Source organism: Myotis lucifugus, unplaced genomic scaffold (genome assembly GCF_000147115.1).
Source record: "Myotis lucifugus unplaced genomic scaffold, Myoluc2.0 scaffold_138, whole genome shotgun sequence".
Classification (NCBI taxonomy): Eukaryota; Metazoa; Chordata; class Mammalia; order Chiroptera; family Vespertilionidae; genus Myotis; species Myotis lucifugus.
The window spans coordinates 2,724,057-2,743,496 of NW_005871186.1; the positions used below are offsets into that span (position 1 = coordinate 2,724,057).

General features: G+C 45.1%; 2 protein-coding genes across 2 annotated transcripts; both read right to left on the reverse strand.

The window, feature by feature from the left end:
- Window positions 1-1,538: 1,538 nt before the first annotated feature.
- On the reverse strand, window positions 1,539-3,515 carry UBQLN3 (ubiquilin 3). Its single transcript, XM_006094553.1, has one exon. It carries the CDS (start codon window positions 3,513-3,515, stop codon window positions 1,539-1,541), a length of 1,977 nt encoding a protein of 658 aa, XP_006094615.1.
- A 5,350-nt stretch (window positions 3,516-8,865) lies between these two features.
- On the reverse strand, window positions 8,866-15,738 carry LOC102440305 (olfactomedin-4). Its single transcript, XM_014460687.1, has 6 exons — window positions 15,670-15,738; window positions 13,276-13,428; window positions 12,212-12,427; window positions 11,873-12,038; window positions 11,336-11,495; window positions 8,866-9,505 (listed from the first exon to the last, which is right to left on the reverse strand). Exons 1-6 carry the CDS (start codon window positions 15,736-15,738, stop codon window positions 8,866-8,868), a joined length of 1,404 nt encoding a protein of 467 aa, XP_014316173.1.
- Window positions 15,739-19,440: the final 3,702 nt, after the last annotated feature.

Genomic DNA, 19,440 nt, shown 5'->3' on the forward strand with positions numbered 1-19,440 from the left:
CAACACTGAGTCTCTGACATTTCAATACACCATGGCCGTTTGTACCGTAGTGGTGTCCTCTACCAAAGACACTTTTCTTTCCTTGTCATAATTTTTTAAATCCCTTTCTGTGGTATATCTCTAACAAACTGTGTTGTGTGTGTGTACTTATACACATGAACATAGGCATGCCTGTGTGAAGATGTATTTACCTGTGAGTATGCACTACTGTTGGAACATTTCTCCGTAGTGTGCTTACCAGTGTGTATGGGGACTGGAAGGCGTGATTCACTCGCTTGATTTATGAATTGTAACACTTTCACCCTAGAAGTACATGGGCAACAGGAAACATTCCTGAGTGTAAATTAAAATTTAGCCCAATATTCCTTGGGCCCTTCCCATGTGTGACACACATTCTACCTCAGTGCCTTTGTATATAATGACTCCTCTGCTGGAATATTCCTCTCCTCTCTCAAATCTTTACCTACTTCATTCTTACTTTCCAGGTAGTAGCTTAGAGCACATACTCACAGCAGTCTTCTCCGTCTCCCAGAATAGATCAAACCCATTATGCTATTTCACACTCCCCTTCTCTCTCTTCATAGCATTTATCATAGTTTGTAATTACAAATGAGCACTCTTCAAATATTCCCAATTTGAATAGTTCCTGCTACCAGATGATAAACTCATGAGAGCAGGATCATATTTCTTACTCACATTGAATTCCTAATAGTGAATGCTAAGGCCAGGATAGGTATTCAATTTCAGAGCTAAGAGTTGCAAGAAAGACAAAAATGCAGGGCACACATAGTCTGTCAATGACAGTAACTCTCTGAATCTGGTCATTAGGGACGGTAACTCTTGTAAACCTGGTGAGATGAAGTGTGCTTAGCCACAATCCTGCTCTATCTCTGTCCACTCAGGGATCAGCATTGAATTCAGAAAACGAGAGCCACCCATGGGATAGTCTTCAGCAGCAATAAAAATAAGAAACTGTGCCACTTTCTTCAGACAGATTGGTGGTAGAGGCACCAAAGAACAGAGTACATGGTGGCAGCTCCTACAGGACACAAAATTTGAGGCACCTCTGGAAGGACACCGAGAAAGCTGCCTCAGCTCTCCCTGCTCTACTCTCTATGCCTCTGAATTTTCTAGCTACAAACATTCAGTTTCCCTTCATGCCCTCGTCTCCATGCAGACAGAGCTCTAATCATCCCCTCTTCTCCCACATGTTCCCCTTTTCTCAGTGCCCACAAAGAATCAGACTCAGGCAGCAGCTGGAGATTGGATGTAATTGCATCTCAAGACAAGCATTTACAGAGCTCACACTGGGGCCCCATCATTGTGCAGTGGCAGGGATGGTTGGGTCACGCAAAGCACCCCCACCCTGTTTGTGGCCCTCTTTCTTCCTCATTGACTCTGGATTGATATTGTCTCCGCAGTAAAGGGCATAATAGTAAATTCAGTTCATAGTGCGGCTGCATTCAAGAATGGGGGAGTTGGACAGGGAATATGGGGAAAGGGGCACAGAGGAAAAGATACGGTCTGAACTTGGGCTCCTATGACTGCCTCAGCTTCTCTACCGCAGCATCCACATCACCTCCCGTGGCAATGAGGGCCTGGAGGTTGGCTTCGGGATTCAGAAAGCCCATGGCCCGCAGTTGCTCTAGCTGCACCCGGAAGTGAGTCTCGGGCTGCAGCTGCTGGGAATTGGTACCGGCTAGGGCTTGCAGTATCTGGAGGAAGGGACTGGAATGGAGGCCTAGCTCCGCAGAACCCTGTTCTGGGGAAACCTCAGGAGCTGGGGCTGGTGGGGGAGCCTCAGGCATAAGGGTGCCCTCTCCAGGCTCTGCCTCTCCTGCCATATTTCCCAGCCCTGCTAGGCAAGGCATGAACCAGAGTAGGAGGTGAGGTGCCTCAGTCGCTAGGACCTGCAGACCCTGCTCAATCTGAAGCAGGGCACGCATGGCACGAGGGTTTGCCATGGCTGCCTGAAGATGCAGCAGCAAGGGCAGCTGCCGGCGTATCTCATCCTGTAATTGTGGGGCCTGATTCAAGCTATCTGGTCGCAGAGATCTTGGATAAGCTAGAGGTGGCAGCCAGGAATGTTCAGGGGTTCCTGAGGTAGCTACCATGGGGGATGGTGGTGAAGGACCAAATGGGGCCCTGTTGGCAGCAGCCCCCAGCCCTGAGATAAGATCAGGCATGCTGGTGCTGTGACCAGTGGAGCCATTCCCTGAACGATCTTGGCTTCCATTTTGTCTAGGACTACTGTCTGTGGGGTATCTCAAGAATGCTGGGCAAGAGGATTTGCCTTTGATTGCTACTGACTCCTTGGGGCGTGGATGGCCTGACTCAGGTTTCTGAGATGAAGTCGGTGGAACTCGAGATGAGGTTGGGGGAACTCGGTTTCCTGGTGGCGGTGCCTCTTGGCTTGGACTGAGGGTGGATGCAGTCCCCTGCAGGTAGGTTCCCAAGGACAGCGGGGTCTCATGTAATTGCTGGAGGTAGTCATAGAGCCCTAAACTACCCAGAATGTTAGGAGCCCTATTTCTAATTTCAGATATGTCCTGGTCCCCAGGCCACCTGCCATGCCTGCCACCTGAGCTTCCATTTGTGGAAGCCCAGGGGTTGGGAAGAGGGTCACAGTTCTCCATCCTCGAAGGTTGGCTGTTGTTAGTGGTAGCATTAGCAGTAGTGGTAGCAGCAAAGGGATTGCCACCAAACTGCTCCTGTACTGCATTAAGCATTGGGTCCATAATATCTGTGTACATAGTCCGAAGCACATTGTAGCCACCAGGGATGCTCTCCAGGTTACTGAGCGCCCGGTCCTGGCTACGCATCATCTCTTGCATCATGGCAGGGTTGCGTAGAAACTCCAGTGTCTGCCGCATGATTTCGGGATTGTTGAGAATATGCCCGATCTCAGGGTTGTGCTGGATCAGCTGCTGCATATGGGGGTTGTCATGAACCAGCTGACGCACCAGGCCTGTGTTGGACAGCAGACCCTGGATGAAAGGCTCATCAATGATCTGAGCCACAAACTCAGGCACAGATACATTCTGCCACATCAGTGAGCTTGGCTGGTCGGGGAAACTACCAGAAGTCAGGCCCAGCCCACTGAGGCCTGTGAGGACACCTAAGCTAAAGGTGGATGGCCCGTCTGTTGGGAAAATGGAGCTTGGCTGAGGGAGCAATCCAGGGGCTGGACTAGGGACTGAAGCATCTGGAGACTCAGTGCCCATGGTACGGCGCTGCATCTTGATGACCAGGTGGACAGTGAGGCCATCTCTCACTCCACACTGTGCCAGTGAGTCAGGATCCTTGAGGATTTTGCCAGCAAAGATTAAGACCAGCTGATCAGGGTGAGCCTTAAAGCGCTGAGATATCTCTTTCTTCAGCTGCTGGATGGTGCAAGTGTCTATGACTGAGAAATCCTCCTTGTCCTTGGGTGTCTTCACTGTCACTTTGATGAGGTGGGGATTCTGGACTGGTGCTGGACAGCCCTGTGGCAGGGCCTCTCCGCTTTTGGCCATGGTGGGCAGCAGAAGGCCCAGGTCTGTGGGGACACAGCTGGGGGATGGGAATGGGAGACCAAGATCATCTTTTGGAGCAGTGGAAAAAGTAGGAAAGTGAGCAAAAAGAGGACCTGGAATGTCAAGATGGGAAAACTAGAGGGTCCACATAGAAGGGTCAATGAGGTCTCTGGGGTAGGATGCTTTGGGAGGGTTATGGGTTTGAGAGATGTTGGTATCAGGGAAGGAACACCTGAAGTCATGGGAAAGAGTGCTACAATGGATGAGTAAATGGGCAAGGATAAAGGATCCAATTTGGGGGATACATACCAATCAGCTGTGACCCCGTCCTTCCTCTTATACAGGGCTCCAAACCGCCCTCATCTTGCTGAACAGCCACCCCTGAAGCTTTCTGGGCTGGAACCCACTCTATCAGGTCACCTCTGTGACCTCACCACTGACATCACAGCCTCATAAAATGGATTTTGAGATTTCTCCAAGGTACTCTGGATCCCTGGGAACTGTCTCTCTCAACCTTTAACTTTTCCATTTCCTTATCTCAATTACCCTTTTCAGAGTGAGGAGCCTTAGCTGACCCTTTCTGAGTCCAAGAGTCCTGATTCCACAAGCCCTGGTATGTGGCATGGGGAGACTCACTTGGATTGAACAACTAAGAAAGACTCCTTAATCCTCTGTGTCCCCATAAAGACTCAAATTCAGTTAATCCCCAGTCAACCTTCTTCCTGGCATTTTATGTTCCAGTCTTTTCTCTGATTCAACATTAGCTAAAAATTATTTATATTTTCAAAGTATTGACTTTTTGGTAGGTGGAAACTAAAATATGAGAAGGGAATAATCATTATTATCCTACAGAAGAACTCAATTGACTGCCTATTTATTGAGATTAGAAAAAAAAAGGAGGAAATATGATTGTTACACAGAAAATTAAATAAGAGTTCAGTTTTACCTATATCTGAGGTATCTATTTTATATACAAGTGCAAGTGTAGGGAGATAATTCAATATCATGAATCTAGAGTTCATCCACATTGACAAAGTATTTAGAATCATAAACTTTGTGTATCTAGGAAAAGGGATAGAGGTAAAAAGACTGAGTTATAGGCCCTACAATATTTAGAAGTCTGGAAGATTAAGTGATTTCAACAAAGAATATTTAGAAGAAATAAAACATTAAGTCAAAAAAGCAGAGAAAGATAAAGTGAAGAGTGTCAAAAAGTAGAGAGTAACCAAAGGTGTCAAATGATGCTGGTGAATTAGTAGAAGGAGAACTGAAAATTGATACTGGATTTGATAAAAGAAAATTAGGACCATGATGAAACAAGTTTTGGAAAAGTGTTAGGTACAGGAAATCTGATGGACTGGGTTTAAAAGCAAATAAATTTTTCAGTAAGTGGATCCACTAAAAACATTGTCAATAAGAAAAAAAAGGAAGGTGGCTATTAAGAATGTGACAATAAAGGTTTTTTTTCCTTAAGATAAGAATATTACATCATGTTTTTATTTTGATGGAGGCAATACAATGAGAAAAAAATGAAGCATGAGAAAGAAAAAATAATTTCAAGAATAAATTGTTGAGTAGATAAATGGAGAGTTTGATTTAAGAGCACGGGCAGTTTATACAATACAACAGGATGAAGAGCAGAGTGTATGAGTACAGATGCAAATTAGTTGGTCGATTTGTGATAGACACAGGTATAAGTCAGTTCTGATCACTTTTGTCTTCTTGTTGAAATGAGCAAATAATAAGATAGTGTATTGATTAAGGGCATTGGTTCCAAGTGTGGTTCCCCAGACCAGTAGCATCAGCATCAACTGAGGCTCCGATCTACTAAATCAGAACCTCTTGGAATGGAGCTCAGAAATTCATGTTTTGACACACTCTCCAAGTTATACTAATGCAGATTCTGAAGTAATATTGAAGTATCACTAACAGACCAACTAAGGCCTTTGGTAATACTAGAGGCCCCATGCATGAATTCGTGCAAGGGGCCTGGCTGGCGATCAGGGCTGATCAGGGTTGGGCTGATTGGGGCCAGCTGACCGGGGCCTGCCAGACGGGGGGAGGGATGAGAGAGGGTGGGACCATGGGAGGTTGACTGGCTGAAGGAGGTTGGCTGTGGGAGCACACTGACCATCAGGGGGGAGCTCCTGTGTTGAACGCCTGCCCCCTGGTGGTCAGTGCTTATAGCAACTGGTCGATCTGTAGTTCCGGTCGTTCAGTCATAACGGTCACTTAGGTTTTTATATAGAGAGATACTTAGATGACATTAGTCGGCACAGTTGTCTGGCTTTCCTTTGCCTACACAGAGATTAGGCAGAGTTGGATAGACCATGGTGAGTTTGGTAGGTGAGTGCTATGCCAGAATGATTATATTGACAGATATGGACTAGTTTTGAAGCTACAGAATTGGGGGCAGAAAGCAAAAGATGATGCAAGAAGGACACCTATCCCACTTCTGAGTCCATAGGGAATAAAACAAGCAACCAGCAGTGCTCAGTGGAAAGCCAGAATTCCATTACAGCAAAAAAGGTAAGGGAACATTTGAAAAGTTGTAGGTATAAGGACTTTGCTATTGCTAAATTGTAAGGTCTAAATGATAGGGTGGAAAGGTTTGGAGAACTGATGATGAATGGAATATTGAGTCAGATCAGAGACAGTCAAGTATATTGGGATGAGACTTAGAAAGATGACTGGAGAGCCTGGGCTTATTATGTAAACAGAGTCAAGCAAGGTATAAGGCATAATTGGATGAATAGAGTTGTCCTATTGGGGAGATAAAGCATCAGTTTTAGCTATAATTTCTTTCTTGAGATGTATTTTTTTGGTATGTTGTGGTGGTGGTGTAGAAATTTTTAGTATTTGGAGTGCTAGATGCCTTTGGAGCTTTATGGGCCTGTCCTTTGCTCTTGCTGATGATGTCAAAGCTGGAGGATGGTGGCCTGTGGGCAGCACAGACACCTCTGTGGATCCAGTTTTCAGTCCAGAATCAGAAAACTCTCACCACCTCCACCACTTTCACCCTAAATTCAGACACTATTATCTTTAACCTGCTTTATCACAAAAACACCTAGCAGTGGTTTTTGCTTGTTTATTGTGTTTTAGTATTGTTATTGATTTCAGAGAGGAAGGAAAAGGGAGAAAGAAACATCAATGATGAGAGGGAATCATTGATCCATTGCTCCCTGCATGCGCCACACTGGGGATTGCCCCACACTGGGGATCCAGGCCTCAATCCGGGCACATGCTATTTTTATTTTTTTTAAAATATATTTTATTGATTTTCACAGAGAGGAAAAGAGAGGGATAGAGAGTTAGAAACATCGATGAGAGAGAAACATCGATCAGCTGCCTCTTGCACACCTCCTACTGGGGATGTTCCCGCAACCAAGGTACATGCCCTTGGCCGGAATCAAACCTGGGACCTTTCAGTCTGCAGGCCAATGCTCTATCCACTGAGCCAGGACACTCCTACCTGATGGTTTTTGTTTTTATTATACAGCCTTCTCTACCTGGAACATACTTCTCCCAGGGAATTGCATGTTTAAGTCTCGATTTTTTCTGACTCCTGCTCAACTGTCACCTTTACAGAAGTTTATTGCTTTTGTTAACCATGTGGACAGAGTTGGAGCTTAGAAGAGAAAATGGACAAGAACAAAGTCCTTAACTTCTTCAGAAAAGTGGTATTATAAAAAAGGATCTCGGGTTTTTCTCTGTGTATAAATTTTGTGAGTCTAGACTTAATTGAAAATGTTTCCATAAGATTGGGGGGCATGGGTTGGGTGGAGATTTTCTCTATCCTAGAAGCAGGAGCAGGGCCAGCCAGGGAGACTCCCACTAGGGGCATTCCAAACTAAAGTTTAATGATCTACTCCTTGCAAAGTACTTTTAATTAACTTATTAATTGGTCTTTTCTACATGCTATTATAGCAGAATTCTTAGAATGATTTGTTTCAATGTTCTAGCCTGGTCTTAAATGTCTATCTTTGTGTTGACATTGATGAGAAGGGGCATTAGGGGAAGAGATGTCTGTGAACCAAGAAGTGAGAGTGAAAGTGGTTAACAGTGAAATTCCTAACAACACAAGTTTAGGCAACTAAAAAGCCAGATTCTCAGTTCCATGTAAGGAACTGAGGATGGTGATTAATTTTTATTCGGATAGCATGTGAATTTTCTATTAGTGGATAGGTTAAATGCATATCTATGTCTATGTTAATGTTTGATGTGGATGGAAATATTGTTATGTAAACATGATAATGCATATGTCTGATTGGATAAATATTTGTGCATGTATATGTATGAAGTATAGGCATGAGGCAGGGTGTGTGAACTATTCTATTGTCTGTGTAACTGTGAAGACTTCAGGGTCTGAAACATTGAACATTTCATTCACTTGCCTAGTGGGTAGGTGCACCACGCAGATAGATGCATCAAGCAAAGAGGCTGGGCCCATATGTTCTCAGTATGTTAAAGATAAGCAAAGAAACTACAGACAGTTGTCTAAGAGACTTCCTGCTATTACACTAAAGGATATTCTTTATTGAGAATTTCTTTACCTCAATCCCAATCCGCCCACAGCCCCTTCTCATCACTGGCAAAATATAAGTCCTTCCAGGGACACCAGCATAGGAGAAGTAGGGGTTGTAGGTGGTCCCAGGCAAAGGGTGTTGCAGGCTTGCCTCATGCTTATCTATCATGCACTTCCTAGAGCAGGACTCAGACCTAAGCCCCTCCCCAAATTACACTCAAAAGTGAGACTTATTCAGGAGAGTGAAACATTGATTATCCCTCCAAGACACTGTCCTCTTTTTCCCAGACACCGCACAGGTGGTTGGAGATAAGAAAGGGAACTTATACACCCCACCCTAATGACAAGCTCCCCTGATCCTCTACAGGGGATCAGAAGGCTCTCAATCTGAAATAATTCTAAACCTAACTCAGACAGTTCTACAATTGTAGAAGCTGTACTCACAGTTTTCAATACACAGAATATGACGTGTGTTTTTTTTAATCCAGCTCCTGCAATTCTAGGATTCTGGTAAAGGGTTGGGGGTAACATTTTCCAGCCCATATTTTGTTTCCCAATCAAACCCCAATAAAATCCACCTAGACCATTATTAAAGAGAACTTTAATGTGCTGATTGAGATATAAAGTATAAAGGACTAACTAGATATAATCAATGCCACCAATCATTAAGGCTAATGGCCATTTTGGGGAATGGTCCACCTGGAGGGTCAAGAGGAGGACACACTTCTACCAATGCTCTTCCCATTGGGCTTAGGATTTATTGGGTTTGACAGCTTTTGCAGGAGCTCAAGCCTCATAGGGCCTTTTGGCTGGTGGTTTTGATAGCTAATGCTTTAGTGGCAGGAAGCTGAGGTCATAATTGACCAGGTAGCCATCATTGTAGACATACAACTTGTGATCTAAGGAGCAGTAATTGATGCCCTGCAGCGTTTCCAGCATCTTATCCAGCAGGATGCTGAGATGGTGCTCCTTCCCAGTGGTAGTATCAAAAGCATAGAAGATCTCCTCTTGGCGGGTGCTCAGAGAGCGTAAGGCATAGAGCATCCCACAGGCCATGAAGGCCCCGGATAGGGCTGGCTTGTACTGGCTGGTGCGCCAGGTTTCTTCCACATCTAGGGTGCTGGGATTGAGGCGACTCACAACCAGGTTGCCCTTACTCTCTTCTGTAGCATAGAGCACCCACAACCCCTTCTCATCACTGGCAAAATCTAAGTCCTTCCAGGGCACACCAGCATAGGAGAAGCGGTTGTTGTAGGTGGCGCCAGGCAACGGGCGCCGCAGAACCAGGCTGTTGGAAGAAAGGTCCACCTTGGCTATTTCACCTGTGCCGTAGTAGTTAAAGTACATGAAGTTCTTGTACACAGTATTGCCACTGCCATCACCAAAGCCCATCTTCCGCTGCTCATAGTTCTTCAGCAGTACCAGGTCATCATAAGACTTGTGCAGTCGGTAGTAGTCAAAGTACCTAGGCCAAGCACCACACCAGAGTCATCAGATGACAGAAGGAAGCAGGGTAACAAAGTGCTATTAAAAATGGGCAGGCTGGTGTTCTAATGAATAGTGGGGGACTTTGGACTCAAACAGAATTGATTTTTAATATTTAATTTTTTACTTACAATATGCTATGAGAATGAATAACTGAAAAAACATAACAGTAATAATAACATCAACAGCAACAATGCCTAATTAAATGAGATAATGGAATGTACATGCATTATCTCATTTAATTATAACAAAGTTACTTTTGGATAGGTCTTATCCCTTCAGGCTAGGAGACTATGTCTCAGGAAGGTTAAGTAATTGGCTCCAGGTTAATCAACTCATAAATAAAATTTTTTTAAAAATATTACCTCCTTGTCAAGAGTAAGATCATGCAAATAATATAATTACTAGAGAATTCATCTCAAAGTAAGCAATCAACAAGTGATAGCTATTACTTTTTCTTCTTTATGGATAATGTCCTTTGCTTATACTTCACTGCCTCCCACCTGCTCTTGAGACACAGATGTTCTGTAATAGGACAGAGTTCTGAAGCTGGATTCAGGAAGATTTATGCCCAGAAGGTCACATTGGGAAAGTCCTTTACATCATTCCTGACTTATCAGTATCGCCACATCTTAAGATTGGGCAGTAAGTCCTGACTTACCCACAGAGATTTTGAGACAATTTAACAAGCAAAAGCATGTGAATGTGTTCTGTGTACTAGAAAATATATGTAGAAATAGGGAGTGTTATTATTAACAGAAAGCTTATCTTTCTGAGATAAGCTTCAACTACTGATTCAGCCCACATTCACCCCTCCCTGCCTTCTCGGGTGAGCCTATATCACATTTCTGTATGTACTGATTTTAAAGACCTTGTCTGTGAGTTGTGTCTGCCTTCCTTGCCAGGCTGCCAGTTTATTGAAGGGGTCATTCATCTACTCATTGATTCATTTAGCCATTCTTTCACAAATAGTTATCTGCATCTACTATGTTGCCCACACTTTTCTATGTAATCTCATGTGATATTCTCATATATTTAATTAATCTCATTTTATAGCTGGCTGAGAGGTTCTGAGATATTAATTCACAAAGTCACTTATCCTAGCCCTAGCTGGTTTGGCTCAGTGGATAGATAATTATCCACCTACAGACTAAAGAGTCCTTGATTCCAGTCAGGTTTGATTTCAGTCAAGGACACATGCCTGGGTTGCAGGTTTGATCCCCAGTAGGGGGCATACAGGAAGCAGAAAATCAATGATTCTCTCTCATCATTGATATTTCTACTTCTTCCTCTCAGTTCCTCTCTGAAATCAATAAAAATATATTTAAAAACAAAAAAAGTCAGATATGCTAAGTGGTAGTACTGAGATTCAAACTTAGATATATTAGACTCCACATGTCAAATTTGGTCAAGTTTATCCTCTGAACTGTTTCTGAGCAGAAGTTAGGATTCTAAGGCTCAGATATAGAAGAGTCTTTTTCTAAAAATATGATTAAGCTAGGAATAGAACCAGCTCTGGATTACCATGGGATTAGAAATTTCAGTGAATTTGTGAAGGAAGTTTAGGGCAGTCTGGTCCATCCTTAGCCCATGAGAGGAGCACTAGGAGTTAACCTGTCAAGCCTAGACTAAGTTTGCCCAGGGACATGTCTGAAATAGAAGAATCTGGAATGGGGCCACAAAGAGACCTGGTAGGGTAGAGTAAGGAAAATTTGGAATGAATCTGATGTGGTGGTTCCATGGTGTAATGGTTAGCACTCTGGACTCTGGAATGAATCTGGTTGCAGAAGAGAAATCATCTTGGACACACCTGCCATCTGTACGCAGAGGAGCCACCCAGTAGAGGGAAGAGGATGAGTTGGGTGCTGAGTCTCGGCCCCAGGATCCTGCCTTGTAAGAGAAGCCTCTCCAATTGAGCTGCACCACAATGGGTCTACTGACTTTCTGGAGCCCTCCATGAGCACAAGAACCTAGAAAAGAGAGCAGGCAAGGTATGACATAAGTGTGAGGCACATGACCCAGAGAGAGCAGAGTATGAAAGTGTAGTAACCATGTGTGCATTTGAGTGTATGTCCATGTGTAAGCAGATGTGATTGTGCATGAATGGAGACTAGTGTGTATGTCTGATTATAGGTATTTACACACCTATGTATCTGGCTATGCCCTTGTGTGAAAGTGTAGCAATCTCGGTCTACATCCTTTAGTGAAACACCAACCACAAAAATAAAAGACTTACTTTATATCAAGATCTTTACTGTCCACCCCTCAGTACACCATATTCAACCCTACATGCCCAACCCTGCCACTGGGGAGATAAGATCTTTGGAAATTCAGTCTGGGGCCTCACCTGGGGGCAGGATTTGGTCAGGGTTTCTGGAGGCCTCTTCTTGCGCCTTCTCCCTCTCACATTCACTTATACGGCTCTGAAGGACATCCACTTCCTGGCGGAGAGCTCGGAAGCTGCGCTGGTCAGAGTCAGCCAGAAGCTTGAGTGTGAGGCTGGCATTAGCCACCTGAGGAAGTGAGATGCCAGGGATGTGGGTCACTGAGTGTTCTTAAGCTCCCACATTTCTCAGCTCAGGGTCTTCTTCCCCAGAAAGAAGTGATTTGGGAAACTGTCAAATTTTCAGTTAGATAAGACAGGAGGCTAGGGAGGAGAGAGAGATTCTTAAATCTATCCACATACCTGGCTCTGGAGCTGGTAGAGGATGTCCCCAGCCCTTCCCTTCGCTTTAAGCTGGGCCACCAACTCCTGTGCTCCCTCCAGCTCCAGGCGCAGCAGATTGAAGGCTGGGGACTCATAGGAGACAGCAGGGGCAGTAGGATTTCTGGACTTCAGGGCGCCATTCATTTCTAGGATCTGATTGTCATTGTCTTCAATGGTGCGTGCATACTCACTGACCTGGTCATGGGTTGGGGGGATGAACAGGCAGTTCACAAACCTCAACAGCTATGGCTCTTTCCATCTATTTACATCCTACCCAGTGCCTCACAGCCTACAAAATTCTCTCATATCCCTCACCTTATTTGCTTCTATTTATAACCCTTGAGGTGAGCATTACCATTATCCCTATTTCATAGCTGAGAATGATAGCATCCTTTCACTGCAAGAAAAATAAGTCTTTCCCCTACACCACACAGATTCTCTCTTTCCTTTTCTGTTTAGAGCCACACACTCTCAGGAACGCTTTAGTGAGTGAATGAATGACCTGACTTCCAGCTTCCAGTCTGCCCCAATCCATTAACCTTCCCCAGGAGCTCCACTAGTGACCATTCAAAAAAAAACACTGCCCACACCACCCTGCAGGTGCAACATTTCTGTTTACTCATGCTTACTTACAGCATCACTTCCAAGCTCACTAACCTGGCCCACACATCTGTCCACCAATTGCCCCTATTTTAACTCTTCCACTTAGGCTGTCTCCTGCCTCCTTTGCACTAGTCATCCCACTTCCAAGCCTTTTCCTCTTCTCTATCCTCTTCCCATCGCCCAGTGAATCCATATTCACTAATTCACCTGTTAATATAGGAAGCACTCCCTATATAAGCCTCTCTGTTACTACTCCTGGGGATCCCCCAAAAGTGCCCAGTTTTCCCTTTAAACTAAGGATTTGCCTCAAAGGTAAGTGCTGTGCTTCCTTCAGTTCCTTCTTTACCACCAGAGCTCATCCTCGTGCTAGGTTCTGGAGAGGCTGCGCCTGTGCTACCTCATGTTCCAGCCCCAGCCCCAGCCCCAGCCCCAGCACTCACCCTGGACAGCTCCTGCTCATACTTGCTCAGGAGCTCTTGGGCTGTACTCTGTAGCTGTTCCAACTGTTTCAAGGTGATGACATTGTTGGGCAGGTAAACCACACAATAGCATAGGCCATCTTTATCCAAGGAGCCTGGCACACGTCTTACCAGCTGCAAAATGATGGTTACAGGTACATTAAGCATATATGTTGGAGCACACTGTACTTTTAGGCAACATGAGGCAGGAGAAGAGGCTGACCCTGCTCTGGTGTGCCTAAGAAGAAGTTCTTGACCCTGCACAAGAGGTTGTTCTTAACTGACTGGGCATTCTTCTGCCATGGGTTTGAGTGACCCTTTCCTTGACTTCTCATAACTGAAACCACAGTCTTCTCCAGCTCCTTTTGCTAGGGCCACCATCACCCTACCTCATATACTGGCTTGATCTGCAATTCCCATAACTGGAGGCTGACCTTTCCTGGCTGCTCTGTGGGATAGAGGAAAGCAACTCTGAAGAGACTTGTCAAGGGACCAGTTTAGGGGCTGCAGTTCTGGGCAGTACCCCCATTATAGAGATTTAGTAGATCCCCACAATTTTGTCTTGAAGAAGCAGGTATAAAGAATTCCAAATTGTCAAGAAAAAAAATATTAGCAGCACCATGGGGCACCAGAAACTAGATTGATATTCACCATTCACAAGAACATGACCAGGTAGAACTTGTTATCCACATTTTATAATTTAAAACCCAGAGGTTCTGAGAATTTTTACAACTATTATGCTGAGTCACATAATTAACAAGTGATCAGGCTGCAAGTTGCCCAAAAGTCTCATGCTTATTCTACATCCTGTACTTATATACTAAGGGAGCTGCAGAGCTCCCAGCTGTGTTGGGGTGGGTGTGCAATGCAGGCCAAAAGGATGAGGGTGGCAGGCATTTGCTTTGCCTCAGCTAAACAGAGTGAGGGGGAAAGGTTCTAGAAATAAAAGAGGCATAATTTTGGGTTCTTTGCCCCTTTACCTATTATCTTACTTATAAACCCACTGATTTGAGAGCCAGACTGCCTGAATCTACTACTGGCTCTGTGACATTGGGTGAATTACTTTACTCTCTGTGTTCCAGTGCCCTTGTAAGAAATGAGAATACTTATGTTTTACTTTATGTCTTAAGAAACATAAAACACCAATCAGAATGAATATATTCACCCCTATGTTCACAGCAGTTCAATTTACAATAGCTAAGATCTGGAAACAGCCCAAGTACAGCAGATGAGTACATGAAAAAGCTGTGGCACATTTACTTCATGGAATACTATGCAGCTGTAAAAAAGAAAGATCTCTTACCCTTTGAGACAGCATGAAGGGACCTGGAGAATATTATTCTGAGTGGAATAAGCCAGTCAGAGAAAGACAAATACCATATGATTTCACTCATATGTGGAATCTAATGAACAAACTGATTTGACAAACAAAAAATATCCAAAGACATAGAGGCATAGAACAGACTGACGAATTTTAGAGGGAAGGCCTGGGGGGAGGGGGAATAATTAACCAAATAACTTATATGCATATATGTATAATCCATGGATGTAGACAATAGTGTGGTGAAGACCTGGTTGGGGTGGGGTCAGGTGTGAGGTGGAGAGGGTCACTGAGGGAGAAAAGGAAGGCATCTGTAATGTTTTCAATAATAAAGATGAATTTTCTAAAAAGAACTGTAAATATATATAGAGATTAATTTGTAAAGACTCTTACTAGCCAATGGTTATTATAATTAGTTATTATAGACTCAAAGGGTGGCAGGCATCTTATTAAGACTCATATTATCCTGTTATTATTATGATCCCCTATGTTCATATCTCCACTCCCATTTTAAAGATTCCTTCCAAAGTTGTTGATTAGGCCTGTGGCACTAGCTGAGGTTTCTTTACAGAGTCTTTAAGAATTAAGATATGTGTCCCCAGCCCTTCTCTGAATAGTCCCACACACAGCGTCTATGGCCCTGGTAGTTAATCTGGCACTATCTTCAGTCTGCCACAACTCCAACCTAATAATGTAGCTTTGGTGGATGATGGAACTCAGGTCACATGCTTACAACAGCCCAGGCTGAGCTCCCTTATCTGTAGCATCCTTAGCACAGGTAAAGGGTGGCAGACTTCTGCATAAAATAAAGATTCATGAAGAGCAGTTGACAGCCCAGAATTCTTTCCACTAACTTTCACCCTTGTTTTCCCCTCTCACCCTATGCTCACCCAAGCCCAGGGATCATTGGAGCAGGCAGGGTACTCCATCCTTCTTCCATCCATCCCTCTCCGTCTTCACTCTCCCCCAGAACCTGGGGTTCTTAAAAATAATCTAAGCAATGAGGGAGGCCAGTCCAAAACACAGAACCATCTCCCTCCCTCCACCACCTGTACCTGAGGCTGTCCTTGGATAACCAGGGGCAGCATCAGTAGAGTAGTCAGAAGAGTTGGGGCTGGTTGCATCTTGCATCAGCTGCAGGATTGACTAAGACCTCTGAGTTTCCCTAAGCTTTTATCTCTGGTCCAAGTGAATAGTCTCACTAGGAGGGGGCACAGATTTCGACATCTAAACAAACTGAGGTTGGGAGAGGGTGTGGAGAAGGTATGGGGATAAGGGGTGGGAGAGAAGGGTTGCGACAGACTGATGCCTTCAGATAGATGAAATGAGTTTCTCACTACAAACAGTGTCTTTCTCATCCATCCCCAGGCTGAGATCTGCCCTTGTCCTGCTGGGCCACCTTGTCCAAACAGATTAAGGGAAACCTGATGCATTCTGTGGGGGCCTTGGAATGGGTCCCTTTCAATATGGATTATGGTATTTCCCTCAGCCTTGAGGGAGGAAATACTCTAAGAGGAAATGCAACCCTACCTGCTTCATCTTGAGGACAGAGCCATTAACTTAACCATGTGCCCTTGGATGAGGGCCAAGCTGTATATGTAGGGGGCTTGCTTCAGCAACACTGTACTGGTCTATTCTGTTATGTGCCCTGTCTCACCCCTAGAAATTTGTCTCCTCCGCGGTTATAGGCTCTTAAACATTTCTATGTCACCCCACTATTCAAACGCAGTCCCCTATCCAAACTCCTGATGCCAGCAGCCATCAGTGTCTGTCCTTCAGGAAAGTTCCCTCCTAGTTCTAACCAGCCACAGGAGCCTGTTGAATCTTCAGTCCCCTGGCCTCCCAGCTGCGCTTCCTACAGAAAAGGAAAAGTTTGGGTCCTGAGTCCTGGATAAGAACTCACAGTTCGGTGTCTCTGATGCTGCTATGCCTCTAAGTACTTCTCACACCTACTCAAATACCAAAGTGGATGTCAGATTTTTCTGTCTCCCCCTCCCCTCTATTTTTTCCATTGAGGAATTTGGTCTTTGTAGCTCCACTGTCTATATCCTTTATTACTTCCCAACTTCTCACTGCAGCCCCAACTTCAGATATTAAGAGCACTCGGCATAAAGGCCCTCACTTACTCATCCCATGCTTTAGGGTCCCTTGCCCAGCATGCAATACCTGGTAGGGAAAGGCATATGAAACCCACACTTCTAGGGAAAGGGTTAGAAGCTTAGGTGAATGTATGACTCCAGGGAGACATGCCCTGTGCTTTGCTGGGAAATAATTGATGAGATGTTATACCTAATCTTGCTTTACAGATTTGCACCCTCTGATTTCCTGCCCAAGACCAGGGATTCATTCTCCAATTCCTCTGGCCTGGTCTGGCATAAGTCTGGGGTCCAGAGGAACCACATAGATCAGGGAGATAAGAAATGAGTTGGAAACCTAAGCTGCATGAAATTGGACTCCTATCCAGATTCAGTGTCTAGGCGGGTGCTACTAGAACGTAAGGATAGGGGGAATGGAGGGAAGAATGGTGGAAGAACAGATGGAGCATGAATCATAAAAACTGGTGCTGGGGTCATCGTCCTATTATTTGGAAGCTGAAACTAGCTAGCGGTACTAGTTGGGAAAGCAGGAGAAGGCTCAGTGTCTGAGCTAAGTGGGGAAACAGCTCAAGGAGGCAGCCATGGTATTGCCCACTGTTCCCTTCCAGAACCAACAGCTCTCCCCTATTTAGGTATTAACCACTCAGGTCAGAAACCAGATAAGTTTCTAAAGCTTTGTTCTATTTTATTCACATTTCCCCAGCCCCTTCTGTCTTCATCCCTTCAGCAAACATGGAGTCCCTGCTTGGTGTCACACAATACTTTCTCTCAGCTGCCTGTGTCCTCTGACATCCCTCCCCCCAGCTTTGATGTACCTCCCCCCAGCTCTGTGCACCTGAGTCATGGCCTGGCTGGTGTGGCTCAGTGATTGAGTGCCAACCTATGAACCAGGAGATCACAGTTCAATTCCCAGTCAGGGTACATGCCCAGGTTGCAGGCTCGAACCCTTGTGTGGGCCATGCACGAGGAAGCCAATCAATGATTCTCTATCATCATTGATGTTTCTTTCTCTCTCTCTTTCTCTCTAAAATCAATAAAAAAGTATTTTTTAAAAAAACTTACTTCCTCCATTGACCAGTATAGATATCCATGTCCTGACTCAACTTGGTGGCTCTTTTTATTCTGTGTTTTTTCCATGGGAAAACTACTGGATTATGCAGAACTCGGTCTTGGAAAGTTCTGATTCCACTGAGGGTACAGCAGAGCATCCAGTTTAGGCTGCAATAGAAGCAACTGGGTTCAGTTCCGATGCCACAGTAACAGTGCAATTGGTGGTCAGGTTAAAATGGTGGAGGCAAGAGGACCTTACTTATCTGAGTTTAAGTGGGTGAAAAACAGCCTAGAAGTAGGCTTTTCATGCTCCACCTAAAGACCACAGTTATGTCCTTGAACTTCATGAGATATAGCATCTGCTATTTTAACCTGGTCCTGGGCATTGAGGAACCTGGGGCAGGTGAGCAGAGAATAGGGTCTCTGGCCCTAAGTGATGCTATCAAGCTTCTGTGTGTGCTCTAGCTTTCTCTGCGGCACTGCTTCTGGGCCTTCTCTCACATCCCCACACTTCAGCTCTTGCAGAGTAGGGTCAGGTAATAAGCCAGGTAGACTTTTCTACATGGAAGTCTTGTTGGTTTAGAAACCAGAGCTTCCTTCTGAAGGATGAGGCTTCACCGAGTCATGGGGCCACTCTCACAATGGGAGCTCTTGTGGGCTCCTTTGAAGCTTGAGAACATTCTGTCAGGACCACAGGGCAGGCCCAACCTTTACAAAAGAAGGAGGATATGTCAAACCCCTGAGAGCCTGAGAACTTGTCTCCCAAAACCACAGGGCAAGCACAACTTTACCCAGGCAGGGGCCTGGTAAGAAAGTTCTGTACTCAGGATGAGAGGCCTGAGTACACTTCCTCTTGGCAAAATTCCAGGAACAACTCCCTTGTTTCCCCCATGTTCACACCCCCACTTCTGCTCCTTCCATTTCCTCCCATAGGCTAAATGACAGGGAGGAGCAAGAATCCAGGACACACTTCCTACCTTCCAGCCTCAGCCTCTGTTCTATGTTCGGTTCTCTACAGGCGCAGCTGCACCCTTCTCATCGTCCACCTGCCTGCTTTGCTCTCCTTGCCTGCCCAGTCCCTCATCTCCAAGCTCAACAAGGCCCAGCTTCCTCTGTAGGTCAGGAGTTCAGCAAAGGACACATTGAGAGAGAAGTAAGGTAGGCTCTCTGATCTCCCTGAGCTCCCAGGCACAGAACTGTCTCTGAGCTGTACCTTGGAGTCCTGAAGCTTCTCCTTGATGGTGGTGTACTTCAAAGGTGTCACACTATCGTGTGCCCATGTCTATGATCAAGCAACTGATGTACAGAACAGATAGGGTCACATAGGGATGGGACCAGGAACAAGAGCTCCTGGATCTCAGTCCAGGACTAGTTCCTCTCCTGGAATTTTTGCCTGACTCCTCAATCGACAACAATTTTCTTCTTGACAGGAGAAGCTGCCTTTACAGCTCACACAGATTTGGCAGCTCTACTTGGCCTTGAGTTTCCACTCCCACTTCGAGGGAGCCCTCATTCTAGACTCCATTCATACTCCTTCTCCCTGGCATGAGCTTTTGGGGCAGTGGTGGTATACAGACCTACATGAACCAGTCATAGACTGTGACTTGTCTCCCACCATCTGCTATCTCCTCTCCCTGGGGTTACAAGCCAGAGTTCATCACCTCCCTCTTCTTTTCCCAT

Bases quoted from the DNA above. Each gene is read 5' to 3' on its own strand.
- LOC102440305 (XM_014460687.1), bottom strand. From the start codon at position 15,738: ATGCAACCAGCCCCAACTCTTCTGACTACTCTACTGATGCTGCCCCTG. The intron at 13,429-15,669 runs GTACAGGTGGTG...ATCATTTTGCAG, and splicing joins TTATCCAAGGACAGCCTCAG to CTGGTAAGACGTGTGCCAGG. The intron at 9,506-11,335 runs GTGTGTCCAAGA...TGCTTGGCCTAG, and splicing joins CCTCTGCGTACAGATGGCAG to GTACTTTGACTACTACCGAC.
- UBQLN3 (XM_006094553.1), bottom strand. From the start codon at position 3,515: ATGGCCAAAAGCGGAGAGGCCCTGCCACAGGGCTGTCCAGCACCAGTC.